This window comes from Malania oleifera, chromosome 2 (genome assembly GCF_029873635.1).
Source record: "Malania oleifera isolate guangnan ecotype guangnan chromosome 2, ASM2987363v1, whole genome shotgun sequence".
NCBI lineage: Eukaryota > Viridiplantae > Streptophyta > Magnoliopsida > Santalales > Ximeniaceae > Malania > Malania oleifera.
Window position 1 is genome coordinate 87,164,503 of NC_080418.1, and position 20,034 is coordinate 87,184,536.

The 20,034-nt window shown below is 35.9% G+C and overlaps 1 protein-coding gene across 2 annotated transcripts in view; it reads right to left on the reverse strand.

The window, feature by feature from the left end:
• Positions 1-4,201: 4,201 nt before the first annotated feature.
• Positions 4,202-20,034, reverse strand: part of LOC131148791 (mitogen-activated protein kinase 20) — a 29,441-nt gene continuing 13,608 nt past the window's right edge. The window contains exons 3-10 of one of the 2 annotated variants that reach the window (XM_058098714.1): positions 19,773-19,900; positions 19,547-19,606; positions 15,421-15,570; positions 15,179-15,334; positions 14,758-14,969; positions 14,549-14,650; positions 5,129-5,295; positions 4,202-5,040 (exon numbers count right to left, since the gene is read on the reverse strand). In XM_058098714.1, coding sequence (XP_057954697.1) covers positions 4,586-5,040; positions 5,129-5,295; positions 14,549-14,650; positions 14,758-14,969; positions 15,179-15,334; positions 15,421-15,570; positions 19,547-19,606; positions 19,773-19,900 — 1,430 coding nt within the window. In that variant the 3' untranslated portion in view covers positions 4,202-4,585. The remainder of the gene's footprint in view (positions 5,041-5,128; positions 5,296-14,548; positions 14,651-14,757; positions 14,970-15,178; positions 15,335-15,420; positions 15,571-19,546; positions 19,607-19,772; positions 19,901-20,034) is intronic. The other variant, XM_058098713.1, reaches the window with a different exon arrangement.

Sequence of the window (20,034 nt, forward strand, 5' to 3'; positions counted from 1 at the left end):
AGAGGTTGGTTGACCGCCTAGTGTGTCTAATCAACTACTTAAAGAAGGATTTCAATAAACATGCATGATTTTGATATTGTAACATATTTTATCCTATGCAATCATGGAAAAAACATGTTTTATGATTTCTGACATGCAATATTGACACAAAAAAGTAAAGAAATCATGAAGCATAAATCACAACATTCAAAAAGTCACATGTATGCTTCAACATGCAAAATCAATCATATGTATGGAAAAGAATGAAGTAAAGGGTTTGGCATTGACCTTTACGAAGAATAACCCTCTGTAGTTTTAGTGGAAGGCCCCTTACTTCGAATTACACCCCAAAATCTCCTTTAAGAGAAAATAAGTGTGATTTATCTTCTTTTTCTTTTTTTTTCTTCAAATGAAAATCCTTTTTAAACTCACGAATTCCTCTTGAAAACCCTTACTATGCCCCCACTTTGACATGCCTTAAAAACTCCCTGAGAATGTCCTTTTATAAACCTTCAACGGCGAGAAGGAAAACCATTTTTGAATTTGAATTAAAAAAATAACAACCAATAACCGCCAATAATCACCAACCATTAAGTACCTATGTCGTAGGTTGACATATGGCATGAATGGGACACGTGGTTGGTCAAAATCCTCTAGCTAATCGCGCAAGGACAAGTCAAAAAATTTAAATTTTTTGCAGTCTAATTGGCTTCTTAAAGGAACTAGTCGACAGCCTGCAAAATGGCACAAATGACTAGAAATGAAGGGAGTGTTAGTCAACTGACCTAAGAGATCGGTTGATTACCAGTGGAAGTTTGTCTCCTTCTCTTTATTGCACTGACACTCCCTTCATTTCTAGTCATTTAAATTTTTTGCAATCTAATTGGCTACCTAGAGGAACTAGTCGACAGCCTGCAAAATAGCACAAATGACTAGAAATGAAGGGAGTGTCAGTCAACTGACCTAAGAGATCGGTTGATTACCAGTGGAAGTTTGTCTCCTTCTCTTTATTGTCTTAGATTTTGTTGTCTTCATTTAGGTCAAAGTTTTTTTGATCAAAAATTAACTATCGACTGCCTATATTGATCTCAGTTGCTCCTCAATATATGTCATGTGGTCTTTGTCTCCTACCAATTGACTTTTTCCTTCCTTAGACTTGGTTGATTTTTCCAATTCAGTACTAGTTCCTTGCCTAGCTATGTTGATGAATATTGGCTCTTGTGGATTGGTTGTGCAATTGAGGGTTGAGTTTCATCAAGAACAAGTTGACTTTTTTCCTTCCTTAGACTTGGTTGACTTTTCCGATTCAGTACTAGTTCCTTGCCTAGCTATGTTGATGAATATTGGCTCTTGTGGATTGGTTGTGCAATTAAGGGTTGAGTTTCATCAAGAACAAGTTCCTTTCCCTTAATGAGCTATATTAGGTCCACTACCAATTTTTTCAAAACCTTAATTCTTTTGTCCATCACATTCATAGTGGCTAGATTTTGGTTTCTCTATGCATTGTGACCAAGCTGTCATAATGATTGGGTCATAGGTTGCTTGATAATTTCTTTCTTCGCAAAATTTTGATTGACCTTAGTGAATATATGACATGAATTAAGATATACACAAAGAAAAAAAATTGCAATATAAGGCAACATAACACATTTAGAATTAAATTGCATAATTGGCACAACATGCCAAGTGGATCCTTCCTTTGGTGAGGAGCAAATACCATTTATTTATTCTGCTTAGAAATCCAAGAACAATATTTATTCATTGGAGGGGAGAGATTTTTCCTTCTCCTTCTAATACACAGCACTAGCTTTTCTTAGATAGGCTAAAACATGAGTCATTATAGCATACATATCAAAAGACATAGTTGAAATCATTCACTAAATTGCATCATTAGCAATAGGGTATAAAACCTGAGTTAATTTACCCACCTGCTAAAAAATGGTTTCTAAGGCAATAAGCTTATCTTGCATGGCGTGATAAGCAAGAATGATAATATGTAGCTTATCCTAAGATTCCTCCTCATATGCCAACAACTGTAAAGCTAGAGTGCATAATGATTCACTGCAACTTCAGAATGCGCATCTTTTGAGCTACCATCTTCTCTTGCTGCATGTGCACATGTGCCTTAGGCTCTCCTATTCCTTGTTTCCTAACTCTTGATTAGTGGCTAGGATTCAAAGGATTTGTCTCTCTAAGTCTTCTAGTTTTTATGCTTTCTCTATCAACCCAGCTTTCTTTGCTTCCCACTCAATCTTCTGCCTCTTCAACTCTTGGTTAGTCTTAATCAACTCATACACCTCACCTTCAAGCTTCCTCCTAGATACCGTGTAGTTTATCTTCTTTCCCACAGTTATCTCCCAATCTTTCTCTAATCCATTGGCTAGCATATTCTACTCAAAGACCCGAGCTTGCTTAAATTCTCCTTCTTCTACTTCTCTTCTCAATATGTTGGCCATCTTCCTTTTTGATTCTTTCAACTAAGCCACTTTCCCCTTCCACTCTTGATGGTAGTACCGTTGTTAAGCCCAAAAATCCTTGTAGGAGTCCTCCAACTCATTGGGGTAAGGCATAAGTTTATCTGATCCCTAAGAATATGGGACCTTATAGCCCTTGCCTTTCCATAGCTACTAAGTAGGATATCCCAATGAAGTTCAAATAGTGGTTCCTTCCTTCTCTAAGATCCTAGGACTTAGCCAAACCCTTTTGGTATGCTCAATAAACTAAGTAGTTGTACCATCTATGTACTAGCACTGCAATTGATGAAGTTCCATAATCCAAGGTATAAACTTGAAATGGTTAAGTTGACATAGAGCTAAGGTGGGTGCGTAGCCAATGCACCCCTAGTTTCATAAAGTGGGATCCAATGCATATCTGCACACCTCAAGAGCATGTATTGAATAGGCATCCACTTAGCCAACCCCTTGACAATCTTCCCTTCCAAGATTTTAAAGATAGATGCTCGGTTGCACAATCTAACAATAGGTTCCTACCTCCCCTTTCTTATGAACTTTACCAGCCTCAGTCTTGCTTCCTTTTGCTCTAATTAGTGCTTGTATAGGACTATCATCTAGATCAAAAGTAAAGACTTGGTGTGGAGCTAACTTTAAGATCTGAAGTAGCTCCCCATACTCATCTATAAGGGGGGACCATGTCAATCAACCAGAAAGTGAAACACTTGTAAACTAGGTCCAAATGTTGTATCATAGAATCAAGCACCTCCCAGTCAACAACCACCCTCAAGACATTCAAGATAGAGTCATAGTTAATTGTGAATTTCCTATCATCGTCATTAGATAGGCAATTTAAAATTTTCAATAAGCCCCAAATGTCCTATTTCTTCACCTATAACTTCATCTTGCCAAGTACTAAACTCTAACAACCTACTTCCTCATCGGCTTGATGACTCTCTAACTAGTATGCCTTCTCCTATATGCTAAAAAGTGAGAGCCCCCGAGTATAGGACTCGTGCAGTGTAGTGACATGTGTGTAGATAGGAGCAATATGAAATGCAAATGCATTAGCATGGCATAACATATATAACATGGCATGGCATAGTCTTACATTTATACATACACACATACAAACATGAATAATACACAAACCCACAAACACGTGTATTTTTTTTATTTTCCAATGAATTTTCGTCTTTCATTAATGAAAATATTTTTATGCAGTAAGCAATAGGCTCTAGTTGTTCACTATTCAAGAATTCTTGTTTAGGCCGTTCTTACCATCCATACATAGTGTTTTGATCTAAAATTTCAATTCTTCCCTATTTCAACAATAGCTTATTGTTCCATGGAGCAAAGGTCCACAAGCACATAAGAGGCGATTCGACTCTTATAAGTCCCTAGTAGAGTCACCAAAACTATCAAGGGATGAGCATAACCGAATTCAATCGATTCGGTTCAATTTTGTTCAACTTCAAAAAGGGATAAACTCAGGTATTTGATTTTGGTTCAATTATGGGAAAATTTAATTCGATTAACCAAATTAATCAAATTTTAATTAATTAATAATTAAATATAAATTATTAAATTATATTATTTTGAGATAGGGTTCCAAACTTCTAATGTTTCATTCCATCATTCTCAAATTCCCATCCCATTCAACCATTCCCATTTCAACATACAAATTATACATTCATGTTTTTTTTCTATAATTAATTTTAATTTTATTCGATTAAATTTGGTTAACTATTTTATAACACTTTAAACCATCAAACTCATTAACATTCCTCTCATTGCGCACATGCTATTCTGCCGTCAGCTTCTACATGATAGAATCATTTGCTGTGTTTGCCAGGTTATTATTATTATTATAGCTAGGTTGTATGGAGTATGACCTTTGAAGAGTTGAGGTGTTTTATGCTTTGGAAGGAAATTTTTTTTGTGAGAATGAAGGTATAGTTTCATTAACATTGTTCTCGAGAGCAATACATAAATCGTGTCCCAGTGGGGAGAATGCAGCCTTCTTTTAACGCAACCAGCAGACATCCGTCGCTTCCAACCCAACTCCCTGCAAAAAAGTGATCCCCACTCCGTTTGGGAATTGTTCTCCGTTCAGCTGGCCCCCGCTACACCCACCCAACCCCTCTCTCTCTCTCTCAATACATCCTGGACATACCAAACTGTACAGTTCCTACCTTCCTGTGTGCAGCCGCTGCTGCAGCTGCACCAATCCCACCACTATACTGAGCTTTCACCGGCAACAACTCTGTATCAATGGTGATTCTGTCATCAATATGGTCTGCCTTTGTCACTCCTGCTCTTGTTACATAAAATGGATTTGTGTCGATATTAATGGTTACATCAGGGGCTACTTTGGTTGCCATACCACATTGAGGGGCCTGCTGTTTTGCTTGCAATACCAAGCCCTTCTCAGTCTCTGTTGCAGATCTTTCTTGCTTTCCAGTGCTACTCCTGTGGTAACAGTATGCAGGATGGACGGCTTGGGTTGGGAGGACAGCATTTCTGATTATCGCTCTTGGATCGTAGGCATCTTTGGCAAAGCTTCCATTCTCATATGGTACAACAGGCCCCGCAACCTTTCCTGGTTTGGCTGAGCATAAAAACAAATCCAATTCAACATTTCAACCTAAACAAAGAGTGGCAGCATTCAAAGCCAGAAAGGAAGAAGGAGGGTGTACCCAAAGTGATCCTTTGTGATGCTGCTACTGCCCTCGACAATTTTCCAGGAATTCCGTCTGCATCTCCAGAGCTCTTATTGCATACTTCCAATGCAATTTGCCTTTCTTTTAAGGCAGCCATGGGTAGTTCTTTGGGAGGGATTGTATTTGAATGGACAATGGTCGACCTACAAAATTAGAATTTAGATATTGTCATCAAAATCATTTTAAATGGCAATACTGATCAGACTCAACCTGTGCAAGAAGGCAATCAAAATTTAATAAGAAACCTACTCTGATGATGAAGTCAATAATGGTGGATCTGGCCAAAATATGAAAAGAGGAAAGTTGTCTAACCTTCTCTAAAGTTGTAGTAGAAAGATAGATTCATGGTAAAGTTTCACAATTGTTAAGAACAATGTTTTAAAAGGCTAATTCATCGCCTCATGGCAAGGCATGACCAAAAAGGCTTGAGGCCCAATCTACCAAATTCCAAAAAGGCTAACACATTACATGTTGAGTCTTACACACTTGTACAAAAGGCACACGTTTTGCACCTTTTTAGTTGACGCTTGTGCATTTTGGGTGTGATTTTCAAGTTAGATTTGGCTAGAAACTTTTAGCTCCATATTTATATAAAGAAATGCCATAATATGAGTTAATTTCTAAAACTCTTGAACCACAAACCTTTCCAAAATTGAAAATAATTTGAACTTGTAATGCTATAGCTATCTCTTGTCATGATTTACAAAATGAGTTCAAGTAAGCAATTTTTGAATGGCCTATAGTAGTTTGCAAATTATATTTAATTTTTTTTGTACATTATATCTGTATTTTTCTTAATATTTTTTTATTTAAAAAAATATATGTAATGCATTTACATATTTTTATCTAAAAATAAAATGCTCAAAGAGCTTACTCCTGCACCTTAAGGCTTACGCATTGCCTTCTAAGAGTTAGAAGATCTTGCCTTACACCTTCACCTTTTAAAACACTGGTTCAAAAAGAATTGGAACAAAAAAACTGAACAAAGACAAGCAAAATGATTTTCATTTAAACTAGCTGAAACAGATCAGACACTTTAGAGTCCACAAGTTTCAAGATAAAGTACAGGTTCTTAAGGAATATATGAATTGCAATTTCAATAACTCTAGGGATCAAGAACAAAAAGGGAAAATTGATGCTCAAAAAATTCCAAAAAAGTGATAGATTTTGTTATCCTGGATTAATCCTGCATGCAGATGAAGAAATTAAAGATCTCAATTCTCATGCATTAGGGTTCAAGCAAGCTAGGTAAAATCAAGATATGTGTCAAGTATGATATGTGATCATCAAATTAACAACTAAAACTAACAGGAAAATTTTATAAGACACTAAGACCAGCCACAATATGTTGAATGGAATTCTAAATGACAAATATACAACACATACAAATATTGAGTGCAGATGAAATAAGAACTTAAAGATGGAATAGTACAACAGAAAAAAATAAAATTAAAAAAAAATCAATTTGGTTTTATGCTTGGGAGATCTACCACAAAAGTTATTTATCTTTTAAGAAGATTAATGGAAAAGTTTAGGAAAAAAAAGAGACTTGCATATGATATTTATTGACCTTGAGAAAACATATGCTAGGATACCTACGGAAATTCTATGGTGGGTTTTTGAAAAAAGGGGTGTATGTAGTAGGTATACTAATATCATTAAGGATATGAATGATGGTGTAAGAACTAGTGTAAGGACTATAGATGGAGAAACTAGAGAATTTCCAATCACCATAGATGTACATCAAAGATATGCTTTGAGTTCTTATCTTTTTACTTTAGTGATGGACAAATTGACTAAGAGTATTCAAAAGGAGGTTCCATGGTGTATGTTGTTTGCAGATGATATTGTACTAATTGACGAAACTAGGGACGAAGTAGAGGCTGAGTTAGAATTATGGAGAGAAGCTTTGAAATCTAGAGGCTTTAGGATAAATAGAAATAAGACAGAATATATGAAATGTAATTTTAGTAATGATAGGAGGAATATTGGAAACAAAGTTAAACTTGATGATAAAAAATAAATAGCACTTGTAGATTTCGATACCTTGGATCTATTATGCAAGCTGAAAGAGAAATTGAAGATGATGTAATGTATAGAATTAAAGCAGGTTAGGTATTCAAGTGTGCTCTGTGATCGTAAAATACCCATAAAATTGAAAGGGAAGTTTTATAGGACAGCTATAAGACCAGCTATGCTATATGAATCAGAATGTTGGGCGATGAAGAAATATAATATCCAAAAAGTTAAGTTACCGAAATGAGGATGCTTAGATGGATGAGTGGTATAACATTGAAAGATAATTAAGAAATTAACATATTCGTGGTAAGTTAGGTGTAGCTCCTGTAGAAGATAAGATAAGATAGGAACGACTCATATGATATGTGAACACTTGCAACGTAGGCCACATAGTACACCTATGAGGAAGAGTGACTTAGTTACTGTGGGGGGCAGTAGAAGGGGTAGGGGTAGACCTAAAATAACTTGGGAGGAGATAGTGAGTAAGGATTTAATATCCTTAAATCTATCAAAAGAAATAATCTATGATCACATAAATTGATAGAAAATGATTCATATAGCCGACCTCGCCTAGTGGGATTAAGGCTTGGTTTTGTTGTTGTTGTTGCTGTAACATATAAAAAACCAACACATATGAAATGAAAGAATTAAGATGGATGAATAGATCTTCAAAAGATAAAATAACAACTAAATTTGCACAAAGTACTGCAACCCAATCTAATAAGCATATGTGCATCAAAACATGGCACATTTATACAAACGCACGCACCCTCTTCATATTACTAATAAACCCAATGAAGCCCTCAACTTGACTTTTTTAAAATTAAAACCAATTAAGTGATAGCAACTTCGATATTCAATCTGTTCCAACATTAAGCAAAGTAGATGTTCTCTTCCCTTAAAAAGGGATATACAACTGTTTGAGATAATAGTTTTACTAGGATATTCAATATGTTCTAGCAATAGGAAAATTCAATGCCGTCTTCCCTCAAGGAACTTTTGGTCTATGAGTGATTATAGTTCAATTGGATATTCAGCAATGGGAAAATTCATTGTCTTGGCCAGAACAGAATAGAGCTGGGGGAGGAGGAAGAAAGAAGGAAACCAGCAGGAGAGCGAGATAGAAGGGAACTACACAACAATCCCGATTTCAAACGATAAATGTACAATAACTTGCATTTCCAGCACTTCTATCCACCACTACTAACAATTATTTACAAAAAAACCCCAACAAAGCAAGGAATTACTAAATAACCCCGACATACTTGAATACACAAACTTCTAAAGTAACAATATTTTTACCAAACTAAAATATAAAAACCTAGCCACAATATAAACATCTAAAGTTCTCCATTGGTGGTTCTCAATCAAACTCCCCTTGTTAGAGAAAACTCGACCTTGAGTTATTAAATGGTGCAGTAGCTTTAACTCCATAAGTGAGAACAAAGTCGAACATATAGACAAATCAAGAGGAGACACGATCTGCATTTCATCATCAAACACAACTAGAGAATATCTAGAAGATCCACCAACTGCAAATAGCATAGAAGGCTGCAGTGTCCTCCGATAACAAGTCCTCTAGACAAAAAAAATCAAATTAATATCCAAATCTATTGGCAGCTCAAGAAAATAAGCGCATTTGGATGGACAATGCTTAATTAAATTTGGTTAACGAAAATGTAGAGAGAGAAAATGTGAGGGATGGAGGCACAAATTTACTAGATTGAGCAGAAATAATCCAAGGGTTTTCAATAATAGGTTCCATGATAAAAGAATTTTCAACAAACTCTAGAACAACCAATTGTTCCTCACTCTTTGGGTTAGAAATGTAAAATTGAGGTTAAAGAACAAGGTCATTGAAGAACATATCTGTCCTAGTGATTGGCAACTCATCTTGATGTTCATTGCAAGTTTAACAACCAAGTTAGGTGACAACTAAAGGTCCATCGCTGGCTTAGAGGCTCCAAAAGTGTTAAGGGTCACTAAAGACAAGTTTTCCACCTCATTTTGAGAAGATTCATGACTCATGTCCACAGAAGAATCAAAAAACTGTGCACTTGTAATATGCAAATTCATTTATGTATTCGTCATATTCTATTATGCAACAATTTGGATGGGCACTTTTGATATCCTCAACAAGTTGAGTTTTCTCTCGAACATCTTCGGTGGATCTAGGAATACCTCATGATCATGGAGAAATTGATCTCAAGTGATGAAATTCTGTAAAATAAAAATTGTGTTATAGGTTGGTTGCTGGAGAAATCTCTCAACTTCCAAATCATATGGTAAGCCTTAGATATAGTAAGAAATTTTTTAACATTTATATACCTTCTGATTTCATCCCTCAACCCCTAAACAAAATTACCATTCTAGGTTCCTTCCTAAGAGCTCATCAATAAATGAGGTCTCTAAATTTAAGGTAATACTTGGTGACACTCAAAGAAAGTTTCTTAAGACCGCATAGTTGGTCCAGTAATTGCTCCCTATAAAAATGGGGGTCATACTTCTCTCTTAAGATATATTTCATTTTAGATCATGTGGGAACAAGTGGTTCTCCAAGACAATTTTTGTCCCTTTCAACTTTTTGCCAATATTGATTTGCTAAACCAAGAAGTCTTGTTTTAGCTAAGTAGATACTTAGGTGGTCAGACAATCCATGACAATTAAAATAATTGTCCATGTCATTCAGCCAATCTAAGAAAGGCTGAGAATCTAAACAACCATCAAAATAAGGACATGTAATTCTTATCAATTGTTGAGAATTCTTTCTTTAAACCAAGAGCAAATATGGACCAAAGCAAATTCAAACAAGTACCAATTAGGTAAGTGATATTAATCTCTATGGAATCCAAGGAGTGTAAGTTTATGCAACTTTAACAAAACGTCCTTAGATGTTCCATGAATAAACTTGAAGAATGATGTTGTCACACTGAATTTATCCATCCAACAATATGTATCTAACAACCAAAACCGAATTTCTTTGGACCAACATTAAAGTCTCATGAAGGCAGGCTAATTTGTCGCAGTAAACCTTGAAGTACAGCAGCTGAGCTTCAATCTGAATGATGACAGACCTTCAAAACTCACAAATTTGCTCTGACAGTCCAAGACTAGGCTGAATTTATCCTTAGAAATGTGAACCAAACTTGATCAATCAATTTTCAACAAAAAAATAGTCAAAAAAACAGGATAAATCCAAAATATCACATCTTGAAGCAATATCTTGTGGGTGTGGAAAATACAGAAGAAAGTTCAGCAACTCTCTCACACGCATGGGCAGCCAGCACAGCTCCTCTGGTGATGAAATTCTAGCTGGAGGCAGATCAGGGGCTGGGGAGTTGAATGGTGGTGAGTGGTGGTTTGTCAAGTAAACAATGTCAGATATAGGATTTCAGAGTGAGGGTCGGCTGGAGAACATTCAGGCAGTGCATGGGGCCACTCCCACCGTTAGGTGGAGGAGAAATTGCAGGGGAGGTATTTTCAGAGGATTCTGATTCTGATTCTGATGGTGGAAGGGAAGCTGTAAAATGGTTGCTGAAAAATAGGGTTTTGAACCAGCAACACAGCTGTCATTTACAGAAAAGTTGCAGGCTGAACAGTGATTCAGTTCCTGGGGCTTTCCTGCTATTTCTGAGGCTTTCCTGCTATTTCTGAACTTTAAGTGCTTTGGAAGACTTATAATTGCGCAACAATTACTCACAGTTATGGAGATTGAATCAATATAACTGTTAACCTGTTCTGATTAAGACAACAATGACAGTTAACTGATGGAAGGGTAGCAACAAGGGAACCTGGGATGTTTGCTCTCATGCCAATCTGATGTAAGACAAGTATGGAAACTCAGAAATAGAGAGAAGATCAAGAGAATTAGGGGAGAAAATTAGATGAGAAGGGAATAAGAAGAAGCAGCAGCAGGACAGAACAGAGAATTTAGAAACAGAACAGCGGAAAGAGACTGAGAAAACAGAACAGAGATGGGAGGAGGAAGAAGAAGAGAACCTGCAAGAAGAGATAGAGAGATGGAGAAAGAACGAGGGAAACTTACATGTGCAGCACTTATACCCACAACTACTAGCACATATTTACATAAAAACCCCACCAAAACAAGGAATTGCAAAAATAACCCCAAAGTAATACTCAAATAAACCTAAATTAACTAAACTTCAAAATACCTAGCTACAATATAAACATCTAAAGTTCTTCCATTGGTGGTTCTCCATCACACAGCAATGCAAAGAAGGTAGGAAAGGTTCTACATGAATTCAGGTCAGTTTGTTTCCTAATACTGATTCTTGGCTTGAATATCCATAGGCCAAGGCACATTATTACATTTGACCACAGTTCTTCTGTGAATACAATGCTTCCTTCATGCATACAAAAATGTTCTTTCTGTGCTTGATTGTTGACTTGGATACAAGCATATCTAGCATGCTACACACATTCTTCAACAAAATCAATATTTAACCATTTTCTAACTTTTTCAGCCTTGATTCTGCATCTTGCCATGTGCTCCATGTATCATGAGTCTCATGACTCCAATGAAACATACACACACCCCTTCCTTGATTGCCAGGTGGCTAACTATCTTCAGTGTGCTCTCTTCTAGTGTTTTAGTGGATCGTGGGTGGCTCCACAGGTTGTGAAGGATTTCCAGCAAGCAAGCTACCGGGGTTTTGACAAATCCAGAAAGAGTTGGGTCTTTATGAAGATGTGTGGTTCTTGCTACCTTTTGGTCCCTTTGGATTGAGAGGAATTCAAGAATTTTCAAGGACCATACAACTTCTCCTAGTTTGTTATGGAATATAGTTGTGTTTCTTGCCTCTTTTTGGGCTCATTCTTCTTAGTTTCACTGGGGGGATGCTGCTACTCAACCTGCAAAGGGATTGGAGGGGAACTTTTTTGTAATTATTAATAACTTTTCTTTTGTTCTTTGGAGGACATCATGTTCTCCTCTCTTTGTACTCTGCTTTTCTGTTACCATGTTTTCCCTCGTCAGATCAGAAAAAAAATTTTAAGTATATACATTGTGCACATATATGCATGTAATGGTTGCTCAAAAAACATAAAAACTTTTGGCAATAACCTATTTACTTAAAACAAAAAGATTTTGACAATTAATATGACATAGATGGTCTACATTTCCAGTCAGTAGCATTTTCACAATACAGGGAAGAAAAGATGCGTGTACAACGCCAATACATCATGGGGACTAAATGGCAAGCTTATAATTTTTTGATAAGGAGAATGAAAAATTTACTCAAAGATACCAAGAGGATGCCAACCCATGTACTAACTCATTTATTAAACAGAAAATCAAAAAAATCGAAAAATGGTCAAATATATTGTCATCTATCAAACCAGTTCAAAAAACACTAGTCAATTATTTTAATCTTGATGAAAGGCGTTTCTACTCCCTAAGGCTCTCCAAATTCTTTCACTCAACATTGTCCAAAGAAATAATATCACGGCAAAATCTAATAACTTTCTTTCTCTTTATACATGCATTTACACCCAGCCAAAAGCCCTTAATCGTGAAGAACTGAATCCGTGTCCGCCAAGAGAGACCCATCATGACAACAACCACTTCCCACAACTCCTCAGTCCATCTACATTGAAGAAGAAAGTGAAGAACTCAACCTCTCTTTTTTGCACACATCAATTCTTATGAGCCACATTATCCCAAGATCAATAATAATGTGACCCGGCATAAGCACCATAATTGCCAAAAATAGGATGCTTAAGCAGGTACTTATCCATGATTGTTGCTATTTACAATAGAAGACATGCATGAGTTGTATCCACTCCAGATAAGGATTGTAGACATGAGATATCAGAAAATATATATATATATATATATATATATGCTGAGCGGCGTACAAATATCAAGACCATCAATGATGATGTGACCTGCCATATGCACCATATTTTCCAAAAATATTGACGATCTCAAATTAAGAGCTGTCTCAACTATAAGGTGATCCAAATGGAGAATAGAAAAACCATATCTCCGGACTATATCATCATGCTTGTTGAGAGAAACACTTTTCGTCAACGTTTTAAAAGGCTCAATGAAGGCTTGGCTTGAGGCTCGCCTCAAAGCAAGGCATGCCCTAAAACGCCTTGATGCTCAACCTAAAATAACAAATCTCGAAAAGGCTATCGCGTTACACGTTGAGGCTTAAACATTTGTACAAGAGGCACACCTTTTGCACCGTTTTAGTAGAAGCTTATGCATTTTGGGTGTGTGATTCTCAAGTTAGATTTGGCTAGAAAAATTTATCTCCATGTTTATATAAAAGGAATGGGAATGCAATGTTGTGAGTTGATTTCCAAAACTCTTGAACATCGACCTTTCCAAAATAATTGAGAGTTGTATCTTAGATCTTAAAAATAATTTGAACTTTGTAATGTCATTTCTATCTCTTGTCATGATTTACGTAATGAATTCAAGTTAGCAATTTTTGAATGGCTAACAAGTATTTTGCAAATTATATTTAAGTTTTTGCATTTGTGAGTTTCTTAATTTTTTTTTATTTTAAAAATATACACAATTTTTTTACATATTTTTATTTAAAATTGAAAATTCTCAAACGGCTCATGTCCCAACGCTTTAAGGCTTGTGCTTCGCCTCTTAAGGGTTAAAACACCTCACCTTACAACTTCACCTTTTAAAACATTGATTTTCACAGAAGGGTGCGCCATGCATCAACACAAAACAGTCTGTAACATTTAGTTTTTATGTCCCCTGATCATCATCATCACCACCATCATTGTAGTTGTTGTTGTTGTTGTTGTTGTTGTTGTTGTTGTTGTAATTACAGATCAACCAAGTGTTAATATCTATAAAAGTTGTTATTTTCGATAGATAACACGCATGAGTTGTGTATCTACTACAGCTCAGGATTGGAGACATTAGGAGTCAAACAAAACATACTGAAGGGTGTATGTACAAATATCAACTTTAGCAACAGGTTCTATTTGATCCTGAGTCAGGATTATAGTCTTGTATAAATTATTATATCCCCCAGCAACTGTTACACTATTTACTCTGCTCTGCTATTTATTCATTTTCTTGTAGTTCACACAACCCCTCTTATTGAGACTATATTTTTAATTAAAAAAAAAAAGCATGTCATTTCTATTTGCACCAAAACGTCGTTTATTATTTATATTTGAAAAAAAAAATTGTATACATCCAGCTTGCTTCCAAATGTGTCCAGGAGAGGGGCTTTATTCTCAGTCAAACAAAATGATTGAGATGGACAAAAATCCTTCTTAGAAGGGGCTTTCTAAGTATGACAGTAGTTCTGCAAATTTCAACTACTGGCAGTAAGAAAATATGACTAGGGACACCACAATGACAAGTAGTGTATTTACCTAGGGAGAGATACATGCTTTCTCTCAAGCGGAATTACAGGCCCACTTTTACCACCATTTTCTTCAAGATGTGCAAATTGCTTTTTGAATTGATCAACGGCACTGCACATAAAATTTGCAGTAAAAAATCAAGGGTTGGTACAGTGAAATATCTAGGGACAAAAACAGAGTGTAATGATCAGGAAAGGAGCATCCAATTCAAAAAGAACCTGGGATATAGAAAATTATTCCTTTCGGTTCCATTCATGTAGTCTTTGAAAAGTTGAGGATGATACTCCAGTATCTCCCGGAAAATTAGTTCACGTATGTCCTCCTTCGTAACTCTACGCCTCTCAAACTCAAACTCCATCTTTGTAATTGGCTGGCAAGAAGGCTCCCTCTCAACTTTGGCCAGTCCCTTAAAGTATGGATCAGCCAATGCCTAATAATGCATCATGAGAAAGTTTGAGCCACACCTTAATCAAATGTAAAATGGAGAAGTCAAGATCTATATCTAGATGCAATGCATACTGATGCTATTTGTCTACAAATAAAAAAAAAAAGTAAAAACTTAAAGAAGGGCAGATCCAAGGGCACATATGATTGCATGCACTTAAACAGGAAAAAAAGGGGATTGAAGTATAGGATTACCTCTTCAGCAGTTGGACGGTCCTTTGGATCAAATGCAAGCAGCCTTTCCAACAATCGTAGTGCCAGAGGATCAGCATTTGGAAACTTCTGTGCAAATGGCACAGGTTGCTTTTTCCTCATGCTAGTAAGATATCTTCTTGCCTTCTCATTTCGAACCTGGACCCACATAGGAGTGTATTTGAAACAAAAAATTCAAACTTGGGCAAAATAATCCAATATTAGCAGAAGATAGATATGTCTACCTGAGAGATGGTATCTAATGAAGGTGTCCCAAGCAGATCAGTCATCAGATCCAGCTGATGAACAACATTTTTCCCAGGGAACAGTGGCTTCCCAGTTAACACCTCAGCAAAAATGCACCCTATACTCCATATATCAATTGCAGGGGTATACTGCATCAAGATCCCATTGCAAGTTAAACGCGAGTCATCATAATGAAACAAGTCAATAGTTTAAGAATTGATATTTGTAAGAATAATTTTACTTACATATTTACTTCACCTAACTAAAATATATCAAGCATGCTTTAGAATACTAAATAATATAATTCAACGTAGAAGGGGGCTGGATCTTGATAATTTGGTGTCTAAGAACGTCGCTCTCGTGAGAAAGTGATAATGGCGTTGTCCCTTGGAAACCAAGTCTCCTGGCATAAAATAATAAAGAGCAAAGAGATCACCGGGGTACTAGTGTTGGAATTAGTTAACTCATGAAAGCCTGTGGAAATTCACTAGAATCACTACACATATCCCATCCTTATTCTTTCCTTTCACAAGTATAGAATGGGAGATGATTCTCAGGTTCAATTTTGGGAAGAAAATGGTTAGGAAAGTGCTCTCTCTGTTGTGTCAACTACTCTTTTTTGCCTCTCCATGTTGCATAATGTGTCTATTTCCTCTTGATTCTTGATGGAGATTGTATTTCCTAGGACTTCCATTTCTGCCAGAACCTTAATGATGTGGGTGGCCTCTCTTTCTTGATTCTTAATAGAGATTGTATTTCAGGACTTTCATTTTCGCAGGAAACTTAATAATACAGAGGCCAGTGAACTTCTTCGGTTCTGAGTTTTGTGAACTCTCTCCACTCTTCTTCTAAAGGGAATTTTAGGATATTCATATTTTGGATGGTTCAGGGGTCCTTTCGTGTAAATCCTTTTATTCTCAATTGATTCTTTCCTTGATCCCTCTCCCTCTTGTTAATGACATATGGAAAGCTAAGGCCACCTCAAGTCTTTCATTTGATTAACCATCCTTAATAGAGCTAACACCAGCAATCTACTACAGGGGATGAGGGATTAGGAATTAAATGTCTTGTAAGGCTCTGTCTCCTAACGTACGCATGTGATGTATTATAGTAGTTATAAATCACATTCTCATATATCACTGCATTGCTCTGTTGACTTGGATATCACGGAATAAGTTACTTTGTTTCTTTGGTGAATGTTGGGTGAGCCCAATTTTTTGGTGCCTTTTTTGCTGACTGGCTTCAGAGGCTTTGGGAGGTACAAGGATTGAAGGAGGTCGTGGTTGTGCGCTGTCTACGCACAGTTATGGACCATTTGGTTACAGAGGAATCCTACTATTTTTCCTGGTCACTCTTTTGCCGACGCATCTGCCCTATGAAAAATTTGTTTTGATTCTTCATGAAAAGGATGCAAGCATGTTGTGTGCGGTGTCTACGCAGTGTTCTGGGCCATATTGTTAAAGAGCAATGCTTGTATTTTTCGTTATCGCTCTTTGCCTTTGCATCTGCTCCAGGACAGAATAGTTTTCTTTGCTTCTTTGTGGGCAAATACATCCAACTGTTTTGGAAAAGAAAAAAAAAATTGCTTCTTTGATTTTTAGCGAGATTGGATGACCCTGTTAGCCAGATTTTCTATTCTGATTTTGGTTTTTTGTCCTTCTAATTTTGTTTTTTATCATGAGGATACCTTTATCCGCCACTTTGAATGTTCTTCTGTTGTCAATGAATTTGCTTTTCTACCAAACAAATATTAAATATATTTCATTCTACACAACAAATCCCATCTTTTGAAAAATGTTATAAATAAATAATTTTAGTCGTCCAAACATCTAGGATGTCTAAATATCTTCAAAATGCATCACCGACATGTTGTCTCTTACTCTCATGGAAATTCAAGCAGTTAAGGCAAAATAAACAATATGATGTTGCAATTTTGTACATTTATCCGGCACACAAATTACAAATAATCAAGAACATTTTATAGGTCTTTCTTACCTTAGGTAAATATTTGTAGAAACCATCCAATATGAAAAGATTTTCAAAATTTTCTTAACAGCTCCAACCCTTTAATGACACTACAATTTTCATCTATCAATATACCTTGTTTATCTCAGCAGAAATATCCACCTATATCATATGTTACAATTAACCTTTTTATTTTTTATTTTTTTTAATATCATGATTTCAACTGGCAGCATTTTCAAATTAAGTCTTCATTTTAATCAAGGAACCAACTTTCGAGTCATTTCATTCTTGCAATTCAAGCTTCCCCAACAAAATTTCTTTAATTCATAACATGGTTGAGACTTGAGATGGAAGAGAAAGCAAAACACAAGATTCTGCTTTTGTTTCTGAACATCTGCAGCAAGACAATGGTGAATACTTCCCAAATGATGGATGGATAGTCCAGAGACATCCCAATTCCACCAACAATTTTGGTCTATATTAGAATCTATGGCAAGATATGAAGATAATTAATTAATATTATAATAGACCCAGTCAATTGGTGTCATGGTGCCCTTTCAGAACTAAAATACAAGCAGATGCTTGAATACATCTGACAATCAATAAGCATTTAACTTGGAACTTCAATTTTACGACACCAACCATGACAAAGACAAATTGCACAACCACCACTAAGACATAAATATAGCTTCTCTCGTTTCCCTCTGTAGCGGTGGAACCAATTTGAAATAATATATTTTTAAAAATGGAAATTAGTTTCAGAAACTCACACTTGACCAGAAAAAGTCATTCAAGTTTCAACCATTATCCTGTTTCCACTTCAAACTTAGGAATCAGGTTTCTGTTCCAAAATTTTTCCCTTCACAAAAATCAAAGCTACTTCCACTCGGTCATAATTCTAATATATGACGTCTGCACTCCATTTCAGGCTCATACACTTGATGAATGTTGCGATGATTTCTTTCACAATGTACTATTAGCAATGAATTAAGAGTGACAAAATGACATTGTTCTCGGGGCTCACTAGGCATAGTCCAAAACTAACAAGACTCATGATTATAAATTTGGTCAGACAAATGCCAACTATAAGTGCATAGTCTCTGTGCAACAAACAATCTCAAATGTTTCTTGTTATTTGATGATTCAATTGACATAAAATAGTTAAATCATCAATCCAACATTTTTTATTGACAAATTGTGAGTTTGATCCCAAGATCAAATGACACATGGGATGAGCCCTTAGCACTGGGTCATCCTTGTCATCCATACCAAGATATTTTTGACATGCTTTATTGACTAAATAGAACCCCTTGTATGGCAAGTTCTACTCGAGGAACTCAGACATTTCTAGTATATCCAAAACAACAACCTAAAGTTGAAAAATATTTATATCTTACCTAGGTCATGGGATAAGATGAAAGAAAGAATTGTGGTTGGCAATTAATTAGATAGGGTTTGAAGAAAGGAAATAATGGGAAAATAAAGCAGTTGCCCAAAGTTAAAGACAGCAACAATTGGATGATTTGAATTCTAGGGTGAAGGCTCGAAAGCCAAACACGGATTAGGCACAAAAAAGAGACAAAACAAAGGATTCTCCAGGCTTTGAAGTCCAGTGCGTTACAGAAGAAGAAAAAAAAAAAAGTAATAGAAGGGCGTCCAATCCTGAAGTTTGGGGTACAGTTGAAGTTAGGTAGCATCACACAATCCCCCAATAACTTTAATCTAAAAATACTTCAAGCCTAGCTAACTTTTATTTCAACTAAATTAACATATTTTACTCATAAAGACCTATAAAACCTCTTAAGAAAGAATTGAAACACTAGCTGCTTCATTTGCAGATAAGCTGTGATCAAAATTATAAAAAAATATTCAAGTTTAAAATCACTCCATAGAACAATTAAATACATTTTTTTGGATAATAGAAAATATAGTTAAGAAATGAAAAAGCCACCTAGATATAACTTAAGCTTCAGATCTACTGCTGGATGAGTATGTAACAGATGAGTAGAAGGATGTACATTAGCTCAATATGGGCACACAGATGCAACAAAGGACAGAGCTACGTATGAAGATGATGCCCAATTTCTTTTCTCACTTCAATTGAACAATGTTAGAAAAAAAGGACAGTCGCGATGTTCAGAAGCAGTACACAAAAAGTACCTTCGAGAAAAATGATCCGCAAAGCTCTGGAGCTCTATACCATCTCGTAGCCACATAATCCTACATATATATATGAAAAGTTCCAAATGCAGTCATCAGTTCTCATACACTGGGTGCAGCAACAAGAAGCAAACCCAAAGCATTATAGCACATGATTAGATGAGGATAAATTTAAGAGAATGAAAATTAAAAAAATATCACACTTCAGCAATTAATAAAGGCATACCGTCCAGAATATTGTCGTAGGTGTATCGCCGAAAGCAACTCTTGCTAAACCAAAATCACAGATTTTGAGTTTACAATTAGCATTCGCCAATATATTTTTAGGCTTCAGATCTCTATGATAAACATTTGCTGCAGACAAAGTGAACTATCAGATATCTTCTACATTTAAATAAAGCCAGCTTCCATCCCCACACCACATCCAGGAAAAGAAATCTAAAATTTGAAACAAATACACGTGCATGATAACCCAAAAAAACAAAAAA